At 51.7% G+C, this 23,148-nt stretch overlaps 1 protein-coding gene across 2 annotated transcripts in view; it reads right to left on the bottom strand.

Moving 5' to 3' along the window:
* Positions 1–23,148, bottom strand: part of SMG6 (SMG6 nonsense mediated mRNA decay factor) — a 190,545-nt gene that overhangs the window by 40,910 nt on the left and 126,487 nt on the right. For both annotated transcript variants that reach the window (XM_078611957.1, XM_078611958.1), the window contains exons 15-16: positions 16,735–16,917; positions 7,697–7,843 (exon numbers count right to left, since the gene is read on the bottom strand). In XM_078611957.1, the coding sequence (XP_078468083.1) occupies positions 7,697–7,843; positions 16,735–16,917 (330 nt within the window). The remainder of the gene's footprint in view (positions 1–7,696; positions 7,844–16,734; positions 16,918–23,148) is intronic.

Below are 23,148 nucleotides of genomic sequence, written 5' to 3'. Positions count from 1 at the left end.
TGGCAACAAATAGTTTTTAAACTAAACTGGATCAATGTGCTTTCTCGGAGCCATGCTGACCCAAACCATTCACCTGCTGACGTTTTTACGCTCAGGCGTCAAGAGCCACGTATAATTTCCCCATTCTCTTTCTTTGGCAGAGTGGCCGTAATAATAATTAAGTAATAATGACTAATGTACTGAGGATCTATACATTTCACGTGATGGCCGTCAAAACAGAGGGAAAAATTAGCACTAATTGGAAAAGCAATAGGAAACTGGAACGGAGTCAAGAGCGTTTCACTTGAGAGAGCACTGGGGCGGAAAACCTAGCAGAGGCTCTGGGCCCTTTCTAAAGTTTGGCATGGACGAGAGGGGCAAAATTAAATGCAGAGTATAAATAAACACATTCAGAAATAAATAATTTCCAATCAAACCCTGTCCCGCAAGCAGCTTTCATCCTGGGAGATCGGAGGTTATAGGAACTTCAGCGACGGCGTTGGTTGTCTGGCCACTACGTAGAGCGCACCCGAGGCTTGGGGGCCATCGATGGCAGCACGGGGACACGCGGCACTACGGTACGGGGGCTCGGAGGTCGGGCAGCTTTGGCTGACCGTGCACACCCAGCTGCTCTGCGACATGGCCTTCGTGCATGACGTTACCCCAGAAGACCTGACAGCGAAATAAATTGCTCTGTTGACAAGCGGGGCTCAGCGTTTGCCAACGAAAGCGCCAGTGGCTTTAAAATGATTGTTCTGGACTGGGTTTTCTTGGAAGTGATACCACTTCCATGTTAGCCAGCCATCCCAGCGGCATGGGTTAAGCAAGGTTTAAACGCACGAGTCAGGAAACCAGCGTGGCAACGGCGCACTTTCCATGAATCGCAAGGGCCGGGTGTTTCTGGTGGTGGTGGGGGGGGGAGGGCAAGAGGGAGGTGAGCTGGGAAGACGGCTCACAAAGGGGCCGGCAGAGAGAGGTGGGAGGAGTGGGTGTGAGGGAGTCCAGGCGGGAGGGATCAGCGGTTACATCAACAACATCGGTGCCACCATATGCTTGCGCAAACCTTTCCATATCCACCACGTTTGTAATTTTTTTTCAGGGAACACAGAAATGGGTCGATCGTGAAGCCTAATGAATAATAATAATTACCATTATTAATAATAACAACCCTCTAGCACTCTGAGTTTGGCCAGAGCACTGTAAGTGCAGCAAAGAGCCTATGTATGTTTAACTTCTTTCAGGGTCTCAAAGAGAGAGGGTCTTACAGTGGAACACAGAGACGAGGTCTCGAATGCGGAGCATGGAGACAGGGCCTCACGGTGGAGCATGGAGACAGGGCCTCACGGTGGAGCATGGAGACAGGGCCTCACGGTGGAGCAGGGAGACAGGGCCTCACGGTGGAGCAGGGAGACAGGGCCTCACGGTGGAGCATGGAGACAGGGCCTCACGGTGGAGCATGGAGACAGGGCCTCACGGTGGAGCAGGGAGACAGGGCCTCACGGTGGAGCAGGGAGACAGGGCCTCACGGTGGAGCATGGAGACAGGGCCTCACGGTGGAGCATGGAGACAGGGCCTCACGGTGGAGCAGGGAGACAGGGCCTCACGGTGGAGCAGGGAGACAGGGCCTCACGGTGGAGCAAGGAGACAGGGCCTCACGGTGGAGCAGGGAGACAGGGCCTCACGGTGGAGCAGGGAGACAGGGCCTCACGGTGGAGCATGGAGACAGGGCCTCACGGTGGAGCATGGAGACAGGGCCTCACGGTGGAGCAGGGAGACAGGGCCTCACGGTGGAGCAGGGAGACAGGGCCTCACGGTGGAGCAAGGAGACAGGGCCTCACGGTGGAGCAGGGAGACAGGGCCTCACGGTGGAGCAGGGAGACAGGGCCTCACGGTGGAGCAAGGAGACAGGGCCTCACAGTGGAGCAGGGAGACAGGGCCTCACGGTGGAGCAGGGAGACAGGGCCTCACGGTGGAGCAAGGAGACAGGGCCTCACGGTGGAGCAGGGAGACAGGGCCTCACGGTGGAGCAGGGAGACAGGGCCTCACGGTGGAGCAGGGAGACAGGGTCTCACGGTGGAGCAGGGAGACAGGGCCTCACGGTGGGGCAGGGAGACAGGGCCTCACGGTGGAGCAGGGAGACAGGGCCTCACGGTGGAGCAGGGAGACAGGGCCTCACGGTGGAGCATCGAGACAGGGCCTCACGGTGGAGCATGGACACAGGGCCTCACGGTGGAGCAGGGAGACAGGGCCTCACGGTGGAGCAGGGAGACAGGGCCTCACGGTGGAGCAAGGAGACAGGGCCTCATGGTGGAGCAGGGAGACAGGGCCTCACGGTGGAGCAGGGAGACAGGGCCTCACGGTGGAGCAGGGAGACAGGGTCTCACGGTGGAGCAGGGAGACAGGGCCTCACGGTGGGGCAGGGAGACAGGGCCTCACGGTGGAGCAGGGAGACAGGGCCTCACGGTGGAGCAGGGAGACAGGGCCTCATGGTGGAGCAAAGAAAAGGGGACTAATGGTGGAGCAGAGAGACAGAGTCTTACAGTGAAGAAGGTGAGTGGTGAGTGGGTTCCAATTGATGATTAATGACCGAGGTCTCCTGAGTGAGTGGTCAGTGAGGTCTCCTGGGTTAGTGGTGTTTTGTGGGTAAGTGGTGAGTGGGGTCTTCCAGGCGATTGGTGTCTCATGGGTGAGTAGCGAGATCTCGTGCAGTCTCGTGGGTGAGCGATGAGTGACGTTTCAAGAGCTAGTGGGGTCTAAAGGGTGAGTGGTGAGTAAAGTCCCGAGGGTGAGTTGTATCTTATGTGTGAGTGGTGAGTGGGGTCTCCAAGGTGAGTAGGGCCTTAAAGGTGAATGGTGAGTGAAGAGTGGCATCTAAAGGGTACGTATTTCTAGATTTGAAGCTTTCGTGACTGCAAGGATTCATATTCTTAGGTTTTTTCCGTAAAGTCACGTAGGTAAAAAAAATTAAATTAATAAAAGTAAAATAAAAATAAAATAAAAATCACAACGAGGCAACACAAGCTTCCGTCTTCAGGTGGAACCGTCACAGCATGATAGCTGTATCACTTGATATCACTTGATACAGCTATCATGCTGTGACGGTTCCACCTGAAGATGGGAAGCTTGTGTTGCCTCCGAAACGTCATGATTTTTATTTTTATTTTACTTTTATTAATAAAAAAATGTTACCTACGTGACTTTACCGAAAAAACCTAAGAATATAAAGGGTACGTGGTGAGTGGTGTCTCACGGGTGAGTGGTGAGTGCAGAGTGGCCTCACACAGGTGAGTGCTGACCTGCACACCTTCACGGTCGCTGTGAGTTCACTGCTGCAGGCACCACTTCGACAGCCAGGTTCTGCCAAGGTCTGGGCTTCTTGCTCAGGCGCTGACATTTTATTGGGTGACCTTTTTTGTTGTTGCTGTTTCTGGCATCCTTGTTTATGAGGATGAGCTGGGTGGGCGCCAGCGAGGCGCTTTTGTAGGAAATGAATGAATTATAAACACGCACGTAAAACAAGAGAGTGGAGGAAAACTAAATTATAAATATGAGAGTCACAATCGCTCGCAGATGAATTTTTTGGACCACGGCGTTGTAGAGAGAAAAAAAAGGCGTAACCAAAATGACTTTTTATAAATAAATGAAATTGCTAAATGTAATAACATAATGTCTTTGGTGACACTCCACATTTAGCCGAACATAGTTTCCAACTGTAATTGACTAAATCATCTCAACATCAACGGTAACCTAACCTGGTAAATTTAAAACACGGGGGGGGGGGGGGGGGGTTATTTTTACCCTCCCCGCCAACCTTTTCCCTTCCTTTCACCTCTCGTCTAAAATAAAGAAATAAAACAAAATAAATAAATATAGAATTAGCCACGGAGAGGAACTCTCACATCAGTGCCGGCGACACGACACCACCACCACCCCCCCTTCTCCTCCCTTTATTTCGAGGCCAAGCTCACGCCTCCGCGTTCCGCGTGTCCATTTCCAAGTAAAGGAGTCAAGAGGTAGCCCCGGAGCCGTGAGGCGTGCCGGTGGAAGGCCCTCCCCGCGGCCCCTATCAGCCGGGCTTTCTCTCATTTTGATTGGCACAGCTGTGGAAGGGGATATGGCTTTTGTCCAAGCTCAAGCAGCATAAAGGTATGACGGGTTCTGGCACCGGACAAGAATGCATAAATTCTCACATCAAAATGCCGTGTTCTTTGTAAGATTTTTGATGGCGGTGAATTTTTTTTTTCCCTTAAAATTTTGCACGAAAACAGGTGTTTCAGCGGGTTCAGGTATAAGGAGGCTTGACAGAGGTTGGCAGAGCCAAAAGGAAAAAAAAACACTTTTAAATCCCCCTACTGCTTGCAACGTCTCAGCCTCCGCCGCTGCTCGAGTAAAGTTTGAGTGGCAACCCAAGGGACTCACTGCTGCATTCCCCCCGTCCTCCTCGAGCCACAATTACCGAGGGCCTCTCGCTCCGTGCAGAGTCTGGCAGAGAGCTGGAGAGCGCGGCTCCCGTCCCCGAGGTGGGGCTTGACCGAGGCCTGACCGGCATGGAGCTCGGCGGAGGAAGCAGGCGTGAGCTGAGAAAACATCCCGCGGCAACTGGGGAATCCTTGACCCACACCTGCACCACCGCGCCGCGCCGCCGGACCCCAACCCCTAATCCCAACGGGAGCAGAGTGCGGGGATGAGGAAAAGGAGCAGGGAGATGAGGAGAGCGGGACCAGGGAGAATGGGAGCAGAGACCTGGGAGGGCGGCGCTGATGGGATGGTGTAGGGAGGGAGGCCAACAGCCCATGCACATTTGAGCGGAGGCGTGTTTTGTTAGAACTCAATAATCGCCGTCGAAAAACAGGGTCAGAAACAGCATCTCCCAAATAACCCACCCAACCCACACCCTCCCCCCCCCCACCCGTCGTACCAGCACCGCCCCAGTCGTGCCCATCACAGATTCCGCCGAGGACCCAACGCGGTTCCTGCTTGGAAGGCGGTGGACGCCGGCGGTGACGCGCCGCGCGGCCACGGCGGTTGTTATTTTGGGACAGGTCACGGCACGCGGCGGATCCCCACGCGCCTCTCGGCAAAACGTGGACGCAGTTTGCCGGTTGGGCTACGTGAAGCAGCACTTGCGCGAGGTCGGGGTCGGGCGGGCGGGCAGGCGTGCGTACGTGCGTGCGTGCGGGCGGGCAGGCGTGCGTACGTGCGTGCATGCTAGCGGCCGTGGGGGTTGGTGGGACAAAGCGCTGGGGACAGGGGTCGCAGTGGGGGCTCGTTGCACTTGTGCAGCCACTGGCTCACGAGAGCAATCGCGCGGAAAGGCACCAGCAGGGTAGCGCTGGCACCGCACCCAGCCCAAACCACACCCTGCGTTTGAGAAAGAACGCACTTACCTGTCTGTGAGCCCGTGTGCAGGAAAATAACCGGGAAATTTCATGCTGCTTGTACGTGTAATTATAAAGATAAAATCGCGTACCTTTCTTATTTACAACACTGCATGCGTGCGTGGCGGAGTCTGTGAACTGGTACAGTACAACATATGTATACACGGACAATCCCAAGTTGTCGTTCAAAAATGTGCAGAGTGCTAATTACCAAGAGGGTTTAACTTTACTCGTAAACAAAGCCAACAGTACAGCTGGCAAGGATCGGATTCCCCGCAGAGGAAGGACAGCAAACAGAAAACAAGCCGGGGCTCTGTCAGGGACTAAGGCGATCTCGCTATGAACGGCAGACGTGCGAGACACGGCCCTGCCTTTCAAGACACAGAGCCTGCTTTTCTCAAGCCATTAACTAGAAGTGCCGTTGTTTTGGATCATAGCCGATAAAGTCATTAAGTTATTATACGTTCATAATTTTCATTTTCATTTATCTTTCATTTACTAGCATTGCCAAGTTTGGCTGAATTACAGAAAAGCAATTTTCTCCTTTTTTTTTTACAATGCTATTCCCCACTCATGTTATTATTGTAACAGTATTGTGTTAACACAATTCTTGCTTTTTAATTAAAGAGGTTTTTGTATTTACTGGCTGGTACAGTCAGCTCAATCGTTCGACTCCGAGGTCGTCTGCAGAGGCATGGGGCACAATGAGGCATGCAAATGGGATTCACCGACATTGGGGCTCATCGGTGAGCCATGCCAGGCTACAGACTGCCATCGCTAAATACGGGTTACCGAAGGTGGGATGTCCAGGTCTGATATGACTTACCAATGATGATAGCCTTGCCTACACATGGACTATGTGTCCAAGCAACCGCTAAAAGTAGCGACAACGCAACAGAATTACGGGACGTCAATGCTGTTTCATAAACATTAAGAAATCTCTACAAATTCTTCTTCGCCTTCTCCTTATTTTCCCCCTCTTTATAAAGGGCCCACGATATATATTTTTATAGATCAACTTATAATTACATTTCTCAAATGTAATTAAACGTAAGAAACAATGACTGGCTCCAACAACGGTGGAATTATTTTTGTCTTACTCAGCGACATCTTAAACGGCTGTGTACTTTTAGCCAACTCTTGAAAACACTCGGGGAGCACGTGGTGGTGGTGGGGGTGGTGGGGGCGGTGGGGGGAGTGCATCTGTTACAATCTGTAGCACAACAAACTATTAATCCGGCTGGGTGATGTGAAAATAACAACAATTACCACATGGCTCGAACCGAGAGCCTCTTTAACGGCGCTACGGTTCACCGCAAACCCAATCGGACGGGACACCCGCGCGCGTTTGTGAACGCGAGTCTCCTCTGGCTGTGCGTGTATCATGCACGTGAGCTTCACTACATCTCCCCTGTTGTCACAATTTTATTATTTTTACCCGTGTTACCACCGTCTCTGACGGCCACATTCCCAACTGTGCAACCATCCGTGCTCATAACACCCGCTCTATCACTTGTGCCGCTTGCATGTGTATTACCTGTGCGTGTGTCGCCTGTCACCCACGTGTCACCTGTGTGTGTATGTGTGTGCCATCTGTGTAACCTGTGTGCGTGACTGTCTATCGCCCGTGTAACCAACACAAAATACTTCCTGGTTTGGAGCGGCAAAGATTTATGGATGGCAGGGTCTTAGAAATCCTGGAAGGAGCAATCTTGAGACATGGTAATGTTAGGCCTGATGGCCTCCAGGGATCAATATTTGCATGTCTGTGTGTGTTGACCGATTCATAGCGGTGCCAAGACACGGACCGAGGTGTGGATACCAAGAGTGGGGTTAACCATTGGCTGCTGTCAAGTAAATGTCACGTGTGTCTGTAACCATGTCACCTGTGTTCAAAACTGTATCGCTTGTGTACATGCCACCAGTATCTGCATCACCTTATCCATGTATGCGTCATCTGTGTGTTTCTGACCTCCTGTACGTGTGCATCACCTGTGGCTATTTCACATGTGTCTATATAGACGATGTCTGCATCAGCTGTGTGTGTCCCGGCCACCCACCCGCTCTTGTGCCACGCCGGCCTTTGTAGGTGCTCGCTAACAGCACTTGCTCCAATAGTCTGTTCCGGCTATATAGGGGCGATCTTTGCTTTTGCGTCACCTGTGTCTGCGTCACTTGTGTCTATATGACACCCATGTCTGCGTGGCCTGTGTCTCTGTGACCTGTGTCTCTATCACCTGCATCTCGATGACCTGTGTGACCTGTATCACCTGTATCCCCGGTGTAGACGTCACCTGTGTCTGTGACCTCTGTCTTTGTGTCACCTGTGCCACCAGTACCTGTATCTGCTCCTGCCGGCGCCGCTGCTCTGCCACCTTGCGCGTGAGCGTCTCCCTGCGCGCCTTCAACTGCCGGATGTCATCACTCTCCTCATCGCTCCCCTCGCTCGCCAGCAGCTCCTCCTCCACCAGCACGTCATCCTCTCCCTGTCAAGACACACGCCGTCAACGCGTCATCTCCACCGTGGGTGATGCACACATCATCACAGTCACTCTCGCTGCACACAATGACGGCGTGTCACTCTCGCCCAGGTGACGCACGTCGTCACTGTGTCACCCTCGCCCACGTGACACAAATCATCTCCTTTGATGCATACGTGTTCTTTGTTTTCTGTAACGTTTACGTTGTCCGGCTGCTACTTACTCCAGGAGTTTCGTGCTCAGACAAAGGCTGCACCTTCTACAACACGCTGCCACCCTCCCCTCCCTTAGCCCCTCGCACTCTCGCCCCCTCACGCCCCCCCCCGTCCCCGTCCCCCAGCACGCCCGGTGAAGTGGCTTCGTATTTATTTACGTTGTATTTTACACAGTGTAATTCACTCATTGTGCGAACTGCCTCATTACCCCTTGTGCACCGTAAAGCTTTTATTTAAAAAGCTTTAAACATTTCATTGAACCCACGGTTAATCATGGCACAAGTGGAATGCTGCCAATTGGGGATTAGGGCACTAAAACAAACAACAAAAAAATGGCCCCCTGTTTTTTCCCCCAGTATTAAAACAAATTGGTATTGCTCGCTTAACGCAAGCTCGGAGATTTAGGGCCAGCGGCCTACGGTAGCGCCTTTTGGACCTGGGCGCTGTGGACGCGCCACGGTGCCGAGTCGGCCTACACCCGACGCGGGCGGAGTGGCGGTGCCGGAACGCGCGCGATCGCGGGAGAGACTCGTGACCGGCCAAACCGCGAGCGCCGACGGACGTCAGGAGCGAGCTCTGGCACTGCGACCGCGTCGCCGAGATCGCAATCGTGGGTGCTGGTCGCCCCCCCTCGGTTGTGCCGAGCCAGTGGTGGAAATTCCACGTTCCTATGGTGAGCACCAGCATTCAAAAGATGACCGAGATCAGTGGTTCTTAACGTGGGGTGCACGCTGCACCCCCTGGAGGTGCGAGACATGGCCAGATTCTTTCAGAAGGTAAACCATCGAAACACAAATTAAGCACGGGCACGTAAGTTACAACTACTTTGTTTCATCAAACCCCTACGTATTTAGTAACATCGTACATTTTTGTAACGATTCAGAACCAAAGGGGTGCAAGGCTGCAGTAAAGGTTAAGAGCCACTGACCTCGTTAGATGGCGACTTCTCCCCCACTAAGCGGTGCTCATTTTATTGGTCCCCGAGGAGTGATTGTTGCATTAACAGTGATGACGAAGACGATGACGATCATCATGATATTGATTAGGTTGATGATGATGAGAGTGGCGATGATTACGATCGTAATTATGACGACAACGACGATAATAATATTGGGTTGAGTTGATCCTGGCTGAAACTTGATCTCGCGGCTGCCCTGCCACTCACTCGGCCAGCTGAGCTACATTTCGGCTCGTGCTTATTTTGCGCCAACGTAAAATCAGTTGCAACGCACTATCCTTACGAGCAGGGACACAACAAAGACTTAAGTTATGCAGATATTAAAATGGCACGCGGATATAACACTGGCGCACAATGGCCTAGGTATGTCTCACGTCCCTGAGGAGCGTGAGATGACGAGTTTGGCAATGCAGTGCACAAACCTGGACCTCGAGCGCATAGACACCCCCCCACCCCCCTCCAAGCGTGACCTCTTACCACTGTTATTACACGTATGAATATAATTTCAAAATACATTAACGGATGATTTTCAAGACCTGTGTTTTTTTTTTCTCCCTTCTCTTTTTTCAGAACCAAGAATTATTATTTCTTAAAACTATTAACCAGCCAAGGATAATCAAACAAAAAAACCCCAACGTACAGAAGAAGAGAGGGAACGAAGAGAATGAAAACCGCGAGCTCATTTCCTACGTAGCCACGCAAACAGGATCCCCACTTAACATTGTTACATTCTGATTTAATGGTTTCCATTTTCCATCTGCAGAGAAGCAGACGTTAGCCAGTCTGTGCCCTGGGTGGTCTCACAGAGAGCCTTCCAAATTTGGCGAGCCCATTCCGTCTGTGCTCGCTTGGTGTTTGCGAGACGAGAGGCGATATTACACCCGAGCGTCTGGTTTGGCTGCATTGCGTGTGCCAGCTCATGTTTATGGTATATATAAAGACAAAGATCCCCCGCATAGCCTTCACAGACTGTAGGGGCAAGTGCTGTTACGGAGCACCTATGAAGGCCGGCACGGCACACGAGGGGGTGGGGGGCCAAAACCACGCCCGGCCGCCTTTGTCTCCACAGTGGCGATGTTTACACATCGCACCAGGTACTCATTTGAGGCTGAGTCGACCTAGGGGAGGCCCAGGACCCGTTCAGATAATAGTCACTGGTGTTGGCCGTGAGCGGGAATCTAACTCGGGTCGCCGGGTTTGTAGCGCTGCGTAGCGCTAACCGCTACACTACCACTCCCCGTAACATATACACGTGCGTGCACACGTGCGTGCACACGCACGGCATTTTCTTGTGGTCGTTTTAAGCCTTTTATTTTTTATTTACACGGGGGAGACTGGCGCTGCGTGGTGCCGAAACGTTGCGCTGTGCGGGGCACGGTGCCAACGCGCCGTGTCACATTCGGTCCTCCGCACGCTAAATGCACGCTTGCTGGGCCATAAAGGTATGCTAAAGTGGTAATTATATTACAAGCGCATGCCAACTTTAAAGATTTAGTGATTGTGATGGCTGTTGGTTTTTTTTCTTACTCGTTTCATTTGCTTCTTCACTGCCAATGGTCTCCGCGTACATGTACATGCGCGTACGTGTACATGCACGTTACGGATCTCTACGTATAAGAATGTACATCCGTCACTTAACTTGAAAACTAAACACCTGGGACTGTCCCGCGAGCTTCTGCCAAGAAGCCTTCAGCGCTCTTTACCGCCAGCGAGCTGGGTTTGGCACAGGCGCTGTGGTGACATAACTACAACTAAGTGGTGAATGACAGCCGCTGCTGTGTATGAACACATCGATGCATCATTTCTGAAACAAAAAACTAGTTTTTTTCGATGGAAAAGTAAAGAATGAAATTTTCTGGGTTCCGGACAGCAGCCCATCCCCCCAGCCCACCCTCGCTCCCCCCCACCTCGTCGCCCCCACGAGACTCGAGAAAATCGCTTGTGCCGGAGCAGCAATCGATGTCGCATTCCCAGCTGCTGAAGCAGCAGCAGCAGCACTCATTCATTAAAAGCATCGTAGAGTCGGCGGAGCTAAGGACTGCATTAGCGACGCAGGCACGCAGCGCTGGCCCGCACGTCAACACTCACACGCTCCTTCACCTACATCCCCCCCCCACCCCCCCAGCACACGACGGAGCAGCGTCCAGAGGAAGGCGTGAGCTCCCGAGGGGCGGCACTGTGGGCACGCGCGCCAACACGCGTGCCAACACGCGTGCCAACAAGCGTGCCAACACGCGTGCCAACACGCACGCACTCGCGCGCGGCGCCATGCAAGCGTGCAACCTGAAACTCAGAGCAGTGTCGCGATTGCTTTGTCGGTACATCGCCTATCAGATGAATCATCCGATCATGGTGGTCCTCTCGCACTGCTTCCCTTAGTAGGAGTCCCCAAGGATCAACAAGGTGTCAGCTGGTGCTCACCAACCACGAATGTTCCTGAACAAGCAGTGACAACTCCACATTCTTATGGTGTAGAAAAACCCCTGTGAGAAAGCCACCCACCGGTTGGTACACAAGAGATGATGATATCGATGACAATGATGATGAGGTTGATTTTACACAAAGGACTTTTCACCAATTACAAAGGTAAGCCAGCGTACCTGTGTTATGACCGAAATCCTGAATAAGACAAATCACTGCAAACAATCTGAAACAGTAACCAAAAAAAAAGAAGCAAAGCTCCACAGCGACACGTACAGAAGAGATGGTGAGCCTTGGGCTCTGGTTAAATAAATAAAACTGAACTGAAACGGTCAAAGGATTCACAGGTATGAGTGCAGCAGCGAAGAGAAATCTACAGGCGTGTACGCCAATGGCTGTGCTGTTTATGTGTCGTCCGGTTGGGAAGGACACACGCTCACCCGCAACCCGGGCAAAAAGGGATTCATTCGTTAGAGGTCCACACGCAGTCCTTGAATTAGACCTCAACATTCACCTCCAGGACACCGTCATTCCTCATGTCCACCTCCCTTCTCCTGCCGTGGCGACTGTGGTTAGGTTGTTTCCTTTGGTCGACGCCGGCGCTTAACGTGATTGGCTCCTGGACCGACTAAAGAGGGGCAGCAGAGTCAAGGAACACAAGTGGCGTGCCCTCTCAAGTACAAGCCGAGGTCTAATCAAGCGCACATGCTGGGAAATAGTCCCCATGTGGGATCGCCTCCTACACACCGCAGTGCTACAAAGCAAGTGGTTGCGGGCCGTGGCACGGTGTGTGTGCACCGCGTCACTGCCGCCCCCAGGGTGTAGTGTTACAGGAGAGGGGCCCAGGCAGAGCCTCCCTGACAGAGCCCGTTCTCGCCACCCAGACGCGACGGCCGCTCAGAGCGCGAAGTGGGGTTCAAGCGGGAGCCACGGGTGCTGGAACCCTGCCGGCAGTAGGGGGGGGGGGATAAGCTACTTGCCCCATGTGCTGGGCCATCTTTGGTTACCGGTGATGCTGCTTTGTCTGAAGACGAATGGTGACTCGAGCGAGACGCTTTAACCTCGCCCACAGCGTTCGCCATCAATGGCCACGCCAGGCTCGAGGCCAGAGCAGTGCTCCGCAAGCCACCCGGCCACCTCATGTTTGCATTGTGTTTTTTTGTTCGAGTTCCAAACGGCCTACGTTGCATGAGTGCGGCGAGTTCTGGCAGGGCGGTAATTGCTCTGCGCTATCTCTCTCTCTTCCCATGGCAAGTTCACTTCACCGCATCTGTGAAAACAGATCGCTGCGAACCGTGCTGGCGATTTTGATGGCATCCAGTCCATGACATCACTTGCCCTCACTTCGACTCGGAAAGCCCACGCATCTACAGCTGGACAGTTGTGAGTGAGCATCATCCCGGAGCGCCCTCCTCTCGATGCTTCTCGGTGTTTCCACGAGTAAAAATCACTCGGCGACAGACAGGGCGAAGTAAAGCCACGACAGTCGGTTTCAACTTCTGTTCGTGTCATCGTACAAAATACCTCCCTGATATTTTAGCGGACGTTGCTAAAATTCCATCTCTGAGAGGGCTTCGCAGTTTTTGCTGTTTCACTGACACGCCGAGCAGGTTTAAGAAGTGCACGCGCTTAAAATCGCCGCACTCGATATACTTCAGCACACATTAGACACGCAATCGTTATGAACAAATAATTTGTGGGATGATGAGATTCGATTAACGATTTCAAGTATAAAGCTTGCGTTAAAAAGAACTGAACACACCTGAATTTTACGAGGAGGCCAGCCTCAATTCCCAACACGTTTTAGGGCATTCAGGGCAAAAGAAAGGGGGGGGGGGCGGGCAGCTAAACCGAGGGAGGAGGGGGTCACGCGACATGGCGAGAACGCAAAGAAGAGCGGTGAGAGCGGCACAGAGAGAATGCGGCCACGCAGGTGTCAAGGGGGGCGGGCGCGGCTCAACGCGATCGTAGCAGGGTCACTTGCAGAATGCCACGTGTGCTGCGCTTATCCACGCACAACAACGACGACGACGACGACAACGACAGCAGCCGCCCTTTGCAACTACACACCTCCGAGTCTTCTGCCAGGATGGCTGCACTGAAGCCACGCGCGGTGGTGATGTCCCGCGCCAATCGGTCATGGGACACAGCGAGTTGATATGGGGTTTGTAGCTGGAATTACTTTTTATGATTCTCTCCCCCACCCCCTCACCCGTACACTAAGTCTCTGCTCACGTGCGGAACAGCCAGGCATGTGTACACACATAGCCACATGCTTTCATGCTTACACGCTGGAACACACGTACGAATCACTCCCACAATCTCACTTGCACACAGCGATAGGTCTCTATTCCCCTATTAATTGGAATAGACTGTTTTTACAAGTGTTGTTAGTGGGCAGCCCATTGAGGTATGTTAATCATGCAACAAGAGGCAGTGGTGTGTCCAAGTCCACCGGAGGCTGATTCGGTCACCCCACTTCTCTGAACGAGAACTCACGCAACTACATCAGGTACTCATTGAAGGCTTGGTCACCCAGGCCAGATACAACTGTCATGAGCGATGTGCATGACTAAGCATAATATGCATACACGCGAGTACGCGCACTGGCCTACTAACACACGCACAACTATTAAAGTCAGAGTCAATCTAGGAAAGGCCTAAGACAGGACCAGATACAACTGGTCACTGACATGCATGGTCAGGAATCCAACACTGGTCGCAGTGTTTAATGCTTTCAAACAACACGCAAAAATGTGTAAAATGCACACAGCCTCTGCGCGTGGGTAAAACCCACCAGCATTTTCTGAAGAAGTGCATTGTGGTCCTCTTGTCCGAGGTCACCATCGAAATTAATTGAGAAAATATGAGCAGTGGACAAAAGCGGTCCACAGTTGTCTGTCACCGCCTCTCAGTCGGTCACATTTGCTCAAATTTATTTTGACGGTGACAAGAGATCCACAATGCACGTCCTCAGGAAATGCTGATGGTTTTTGCATAATGCAGAGGCCGTGTGCTTTTGACGCATTTCAGCGTGTGTTTGTTTGAAACGTACGGTTTTCCGCCTGCACCATTATTCTGTTAAGATGGGTTTTTTTCTCATGAATTTCAATTTGATTATTCGGGTTTGGAGCGCAATGTGCGAACCGCTGCAATTCCGCTCCACACATACGTAAAAGTATCCCCTGAAAAGCCTTAACAGACTGTTGGGGCAAGTGCTGTTAGCGAGCACCTATGAAGGCCGGCACGGCACACGAGGTGGGGGGTGGTCGGCACCATGCCCGGCCGCCTTTGTCTCCCGAGTGGCGGCAAGTACACATCGCACCAGGTACTCAAATGAGGCCGAGTCGACACACACACATACAAAAACAAAGATCGCCGTGTAGCCTTAACAGATTGTTGGCGCAAGTGCTGTTAGAGAGCACCTATGAAGGCCCGGAGAGCACCTATGAAGGCACGGCACACGAGGGAGTGGATGGCTCGCATCAAGCACGGCCGCCTTTGTCTCCCCAGTGACGATGTTTACACACATCGCACCATGTACTGATTTGAGGCTTAGTCGAGCATGGGGAAGGCCCAGGACCAATTCAGTTCATCGTCACTGATGTTGGCCACGAGCGGGAATCGCTGCACTACCACACATGTGCACACACATACACACAAACACACAAACACACACATCCCCACCCCCTCCTCCACCGCACCATGCCACTCCTGCCCCCCACAAGCAACATCTGCCCGCATGTCAGCGAGCGGCCAGGAAGGAGGTGAGCGCGGCGAGCCCTGCTGCTCGCGGGGACGCGGCCCCTTGGCCATGCCACCTCGTGCGCCACGACCCCGACAACAAAGCCCTGCGCGCCGCGGGGATCTCGTAAACAGACGAATTAAAAACATTGTCACACCGGCAGCAACGTGGGCTTATTTACAACGAGCCCCTATTTTTAACCCCGCATCCTCCCTATGCGTTTGATTAAATAAACATAAACCAAGGCTAAACAGACTTTATGGGCAATTTTTATTTGATGTCAGATCGACCCCTTAATGTTTTCCGCCCACTGTGGTACGAACACGGGGAGGGGGTCCGATCGGGCACGAAGTGAGATTGGGAACGGCACGCGGTGAGGACAGGCGCACCGTGGACAGAATGCCTTTCATGGCCATGTGAGGAAATTAACCAAATGAAGCACAAAACCTTGCCGATCTCGTTAAGGAGCATAAACCATCACGTGAGCTCCGGCCATCCTGACAGCAGCGCCTTTTGGCGAGCCATCAAACAAAGATGGTCACCGCATCGCGAGCTTTCAGACGCGCTTCTGCGGCCGCCTGGAACGCTCTACCTTTCAATATAAGGAAGCCACTGGAGCTGTGCACTTTTAAATCTAGATTGAAAACTAATTTGTTGAGAACTGCTTTTTGTGTTAAGTTTGTTATCCTTCCCCTGCACCTCCGATTAGCATGGTTGGCTATGTACCGTGCGAAAGACGTTCAATATACATACAGACAAGCGACGACCATTTGAATTCAGTGACACTAAAAATGATTATCACGAAACCTGAGGTCTCCTGCAAGGAGGCCCGAGGTGCTCTGCCCATCATAGTTTATACAGATTACCCGCACACAGCATTCTCCCAAAATATGTGTTTTATGATTCTGTCCCTAATGGTTTTACTTCAACTCAAACCGATGCACGTTGTTGGAATTCTAGTGAACAGTGGACACTGATTGGAAGTAAGAGTTATTGCCCCCAAATGTTATCAGCTTCCAGAAGGCAGCATTTGGTTTGAGGGAGGGGGAAAATATTTAAGCCTGTACCAGCAAATGTGCTTTTACATGTTAGTGCACTCACCTGTGTGCACATTTGTATGTAGAGAATGCATGTACCCGCATATGGTCATAAGAAAGACAAAGATCTCCTGTAAAACCTTAACATACTGTTGGGGCGTGTGCTGTTAGCGAGCACTTATGAAAGCCGGAATGGCACACGAGGGGATGGATGGCGAACACCACGCTCGGCCGCATTTGTCTCCTGGATGATGATCCTCACAACACCGCACCAGATACTCATTTGAGGCCGAGTCGACCTAGGGGAGACCCAGGACCGGTTCAGATAATCGTCACTGGTGTTTTGCCGTGAACGGGACTCGAACCCGGGCCGCCTGGTTCGCAGCACAGCAGACTAACTGCTACACTTCCGCTCCCCATAATTAGAACACACACACAGGTACAGACGCACTAGCATATGCACGTGCGGGGTAACACTTGACCAGTCTGCCCCGCTCTCCACGTCACGGCTTTCCCCTCACCTGGTACCTGGAGAAGTCCCCCCCGTGGACACGTGGCCCTGCTGATGGGGTGGGCTCGTCACGTCCTGGAGCCACCGACACGTACTTGCCGCCCTTGTAGGCAAGCAGAGGCTCTTCCAGGCCGCACAGGGCCTCCAGGAAGTACTGGAGCGCCGCCACGCGCTTGCAGTCAGCCGCGAGCACCTGCACGACACAGGGCGGGGGTGGGGTGGGGGGTTAGAGGTGAAGCTTCGCGACACCTGGCGCTCTCTGCTCGGGATGTGGATGAGCCGCTGTCAAGGAGCATAAACCATCACGCGAACTCCGGTCATCCTTGCAGCAGCGGCATTTGGCTGGTCATCGAACAAAGACAGTCATCTCGTCGCGCGCTTTCAGATGCGCTTTCGCGGCCATCTGGGATGCTCTTCCTTCTGATATTTGGAAGCTACTAGAGCAATGTACTTTTGCATATATTTTGAAAACTCATTCATTTCGAACGGCTTTTTGTGTCGAGTTTGTTGCCCTTCCGCCGCACCTCCGATTAGCACGATTGGCTACGTACGGTGCGAAAGAAGTTCAACACATGTACGTGCATCGACGACGCAGCTCAATTCAAGCCACAATTTGTCATTGCTGCCACGTGCGGGACGCTGCCCTCGGTTTTCTCAGTGAAGCAATGAGAGTACGGAGACGCCCCTAAGTGCAGGCGAAGAGGTCGTGACGTTTATGGCGAGGGATGCTCCGTGGAGGAGCGGATGACAACCGGCAGTGTGGTATTGGGAGACGAACGATCCATAACACTGGGGGGGACTGTGGATTCAAATGCCAGATTTTCTATGATGAAGTTTGAACAAATCTCTATTGGCCCCGCAGGCTAGGAAGGGCATAGCTGTAAACCCATACGGTTTACCCATATTCTTGTACAGGGAAATGTACTTTTCAGGTCCATACAGCGTACAGCCGTTTCAATACGGGCAAAAAAAATAGCTTATTTGTTTGTGTTTCTCCCTTGTGGTGACCAAAACGGTTTGAAGTGGTCTGTAATAAGAAGGTAGGCACTGAGAAGGGGTTTACAGGTATGGAAGGGTCTACTCTAAGACAAATAACTAGGCTACATGCCCACTGCACTTCAGTGCCTGAATGCAAGATCTAATAATATTAGTAAATGTTCCAAAGTAACTTTGGGGTCCTAACAAAAAAAAAACAGAAACGAAAGTTTCTTGATCGTCAAGATGAATAACAGTGAATCCAAAGGGGCTTCTAGAGCAACGGAAGAGTCCTAATTAACGCGAACCAAATGTGAACCAGGGGTTTCTCTGCCTGGTCAAATTAGGGACGCCGTTAAATGTCGAGTTGTTCTGAATCTGGGGACCTTCGAATCGTATAATTCTGGCGGCAACGACCAACGTCAAGTTGGGGGACTGTGGTGCTCACTCTCGAATCTGCGGACCGCTATGGATTATTTGACCTCCAAGCTGAACACTCTGTCACACCAACCAGAGGTTGTCCTGCACCGACATGTGATGTTGCAGCCACGAGACTCAATTATTCATTGTCTTGATAAATTTATCACTGTTAGATATTTATGTGGAGATGTCCAGAGGCATGTGTACATCTTTAGTCACAGGGGAGTTCAACAGCGCAATTCGCTTCAACATCCTCTTCTCTAACAGAGTTATAGCCCATCAGCATGGGAGATCTGGGATTGAATTTATAGAGGCCCAGTCTATTTTTTTTTTATTTTTTGTTTCTAATTTATTTTGGGCTAGGACACGACACACAAACACCTCTTTTCTTACCCAAGATGCCACAGGGTATTCACGTTGGCGTTGTCTCATAACAAGAAATCTGGCAGGACAACCAGGATTTAATAGGGGTTTAAACAAAAATGGATATACCATCATTAGTGATATTGTTGTATGAGAAACCAACACTATATATAACTAATTAACGACAATATTTAAATCAGTGCTCGCTACCCTCTGTGGTTTCTTTAAAGATGCGGATTCCCGAAGCGGAATGTCCAGGGCTGTCACGAAAGCACAGAGAATGACCGAAGCGGAGTTAAGGATGCCCCCGTCGGGGATACGACGAGCGGCACCGCATGGCTCAATTGGGGCCCTCTCAGAACCAGGCGGCGGCCTCAACGCCGAACGCGGTCCGATGCTTCACAGCCCAGGCCGCATGGAGTCCACTCGGGGGAGCCAGGCCATCCCACAGAAAGATCTTTTGATTATAACGATCCCACCCGCATCCGTCGTGACATCTTGTGAGCAAGTGGTCTCCTAACAGGAAAGACAAGGCAAAGATTCCCCTGTAGAGCTCTAACATACATTTGGGGCAAGTGCTGTTCGTAAGCACCTATGAAGGCCGGTAAGGCACACGAGGAGGTGGGCGGCCAACACCGTGCCTGGAAAATACATAGACACACACACGGGAAAACAGATGAGTGCAAAGACGTCAACCCTAACCCTACCCAGTGCAGCCAACTACATATGACACGATTCACCACCCCCGGCACCTCCTCAGTGATTTGATTAATTATCATGGTGTGATTCAAGAGTTATTTTCTGTCTCACTTTTCCCATCTTGTTGGTTATTGTTTCTTTTTATGTCTTGTTCGCACAACTTTGTTCACAGCACTCGCCTCATGCAATAAAAACATTGCACGACAGTAGCATCATTCCCAGATAATCTATTCTTACACGCACGATTCATCAGCGTAAAAATGATTATTTTAATTGAACTGATACATCATTATACACCTCAAAAGAACAGTTTTTTAGCAGACCCAGGTATGTTTGCGCTCCGCAATCAACAGCTGTGTGGTCACATGACTCAAGGCGGCAGAGTGCAGGATGGGAACAGCGGCGTGGGCAGCAATCGAGGTGCGATGTGTGGGCAAGCGCTTGCTTGCCCTGCCACCACTGACACTGAAGTCCACTCGTCGACATTCCGAGACGCAATCGTCTCCTCTAAAGCCAGCCCTACAGATGGGACACGTTTGTCACATTTCAAAGTAGGCCTTCTCAACCAAAACAACTCCAAACATCGTTTCCTTGAGAATACGGAACATTGGTTCCAATCCTCTGTGAGCAGCAAACGTGTCACTTGTTTTCATCACCCAAAATCAAATAGAAGAGGCCTGGACCCAGAAGCGAATGAGGAACAGTGTGGATAAGATTGATATGCTTCACTGCATTATTGGCCTGCTACCACTGGGCCTGCTATGGTTAGTCTGCTATGCAACCTCAATGACTTCATAGCTGACAACTACATGGCAAATTTGCAAGCACGCACAATGCAGAACTATTCTTAAAAACGTGTCTTATGGCTGCGTGAGGCTTTCTTGCACAAATAAAGGTTGATGAAAAGCTTGTAAAATACATCTCTGGTTATATGCAAACTTTTAACTGAAGAATTTTAATTATTGAGTGCTCTGAAAAACTGTCTAAAGTTTATGGGACAGTGGCACTATTTAGATGGCCTCTCGTAGGCCAAGGCCTCCAATAGGCCGAGGCCTCGCAGAGGTGGCGGTCGCGAAAGAGGCGGTGGCGGCAAAGAAAAGAGCCCATCAACTCCTCCCTCCCTGCGTTCCTTTCAATAGCCTGGGGGCTGAAACGAAGAAAAAGCACGAAAAATTCCTCCTCAAGGTCGGGAACATTGCTCGTGTCTTCACATACGTCTAGTTCCGAACAAGCCACCCCAAATAATGAAGACCTTAAACCCCAAAAAAAAATACCGGTGTTATTCATTCATGTAAGTATGTGTTCACAAAGTAAGCCCCAGGAAGCCTCTTGGAATTATTACCTTTTTTTTGGCCCAAGTGACCAAATTGGGCACAGCCTTAACAAGCATGTGGTTTATATTTACGTGACATTTAAAATGGCATGTTTTGAACACAAAATATGTGGCGTAAAATATCCTCCCAAGAAATGGTTAGTGCCCTGGTAACAGTGCCCACATTTGGCCGTGCTTTGCACTTGCGAACGAGCAGAATGTGACAGCCGTTTATTGTCAGGGTCTGAGAGGGCCTATTAGGTTCCCCTGGCTCCATGTGCCTGTGAATGCCGTTAAACCAGTCGTCGGACATTCCCTGGACAAACAGCCAACCTCCAGGCGCCACCCCCGCCGTGTCCCTTATGCCCACACCCCGATGCCCCCCCCCAGCCCGCCGCCACCTCCCCCCGCCGGTTCCCCCCAGAGAGGACCGTGGCCGACCCCATTGGAAGACGGTGGTCACCGGGGACCCGACCCAGAACTCTCAAGGCCAAACGCCCCGTCAGCCATGTAAAGAGCGACTGTGACACACGCTCACGGCACGGGAGCGGTGCACTCTGGGAGCGGAGTGGGCGCGACGCGCAAGTGTTCACGCACGCCGCAAGCTCGCTCGGGGCGGCCCTGGGCCACCCTGGCCTCCTTTAGAATTGCTGCCCCATCGCACGGCTCTGCTGGGAACGGCCTGCGGGCCATGGTGGGGGGGGGGGTTTGGCGTTTTACGAGCGCGGGTGTTCAAACGCCATTGGCCGTGGCCGTTGGACAACAGACGGAACCCGACCGCGAGGGAGGGGTGGCGTGGGTGTCAGGGGGGGGGGGCAGGGGGGTGCTGTGTTTTGTATTCGCAAGCTCCGGGGTCACGCAAACAATGCGAAGGCAGCAGTTCGCCCGGGCTGATGTTCCACAACGCCACGAGCCTCTGCTCAATGCTCCATTTGTTTTTTTTTTAAGACCCCATTGTTCTGGATGCTATAAAAACTGGGGGCGCTTTAGCAGGAATTAAAAAAGCCATCTTTTGCCAAAATATGAATGAACAAATATTTTCCTTCTAAGTTTTCTAACTGTAGTATCTGCTCCACAACCGGGAATGATAGCACAATCGGCAGGGTTTGCAGTTAAGCGTTCTTGCGGGGGGAGGGGGGGAGTTAATCTGCCATTGAACGCACTAATTTATGGTATAAAAATACAAATATGTATAATAAACCAAAAGGAAATATTTGCGATAGATCAGAATTGTAAAAAACATTCAGCATCAATGAGTTGTTCTTACATTCGTTTCATACAATAATATTGATTAATTTAATCAGGAATTAATCGAATTATTTCCTTTACAAAATACCATCCTTTCTGCCCCTAACACAATTTTAAAAAATCGAGATACATTGCTTAAGATGGCCTTGTTAAAGACAAGTCAAGCAGACATGACCCTTGCACAGCTCTGCTTGAAATTGAAGCTGTTAGTTGGATGTGAACAACGGTCTATTTAAAAAGAAAATGCTACTTGTTTTCTCTCAAAACGCAAAAAACACACAGAGACGAAGGGAGACTCGCCGCCGCCCGTCACAAAAAGCCACGAAAAGCAAGCGCTTTGCGTTTAAAAAAGGGGGGGGGGGGAACCCCCCCTGACCCTTGGCACACCCCTCTCCCCCCTCCCCGCAGAGCTCATCGCAGGGAATACGCCGCTGCCCAACCCATGTGGAGAATGTCACACTGCTGTTTGTTTGAATGGAGTGAGTCAGTGTGTCCCGGGCGCCCCCCGAGAGGCATGCTGGGAAGTGCCGTGTACGTGCCGAGCAGCAGTGAGGCCCGGTGCATGCTGGGAGGTCGTGGCGAGGTCAGGGCGATTTTGCTGCTCGCCAGGCAGGCAGGCAGACGAGCACACGCTGTGCGGGAGGGGGAGGGCACGCACCACGCTCGCTCGCTCGACTTCACGAGACGCCGCTCCGTGGCACGGCGAGTGCGCCAGCCCCGTGTTTACTTTCACAACCAACGCTGCGCCAAGACACACATGTGCACACATGCACTTTTTTTTCTTTCCCTTTTCCTCCCGCGAATACTTATTGCAAAAAAAAAAATTTGCTTCCCCGAAAAGTGCACGCGGCCAAGCAAGACGGGGCCCACGTGCAGCGGTCGCGAGCCGCGCAATTAGGAGCCGAGAGCACGGGGGCCTACCCACTGCATGGGTAATTACCCTGTGCGTGGCCCTGGCCTGGAGCCCAACCTTCACCGCTGTGACACCGGGAGATGCAGTTAAAGAGCCAGCGAAGTGGAAACGGATAAGAGTGAGACAGACACGCAAACGGCCATGAAGGCTGGAACGGAGACGGGCACAGAGACAAAAAGAAATACAGATTTTTCCGGGTGGCAAGTAGCCACCCGGACCGTGCTGCTCCTTACATTACCGTCACGGCTGACATCAATAAATAAAAAATCCCAGGAAGCTCAAAATCCCTTCCTCAAATTTCATCCGTTGGTTGGGCACGAAAACAGCCCCCCCCTCCCCCACTGCCGGATAAATTATATTTCCAGGAAGTCTATTCAAACGCACATTTGCAAATTTTCGTGAATGTTTACGAACACTAAATTTAGCGGTGATCTCTTTAATGATGAGGTCTCTCATGCAGACTTCAACCAGCTTCGCTAGCCACAGTCACCATC

This window comes from Lampetra planeri, chromosome 37 (assembly GCF_965212315.1).
Source record: "Lampetra planeri chromosome 37, kcLamPlan1.2.h2, whole genome shotgun sequence".
Taxonomy (NCBI): domain Eukaryota; kingdom Metazoa; phylum Chordata; class Hyperoartia; order Petromyzontiformes; family Petromyzontidae; genus Lampetra; species Lampetra planeri.
Note: the sequence above shows the minus strand (reverse complement) of the source record. Positions and strands in the feature narration are given on the sequence as shown.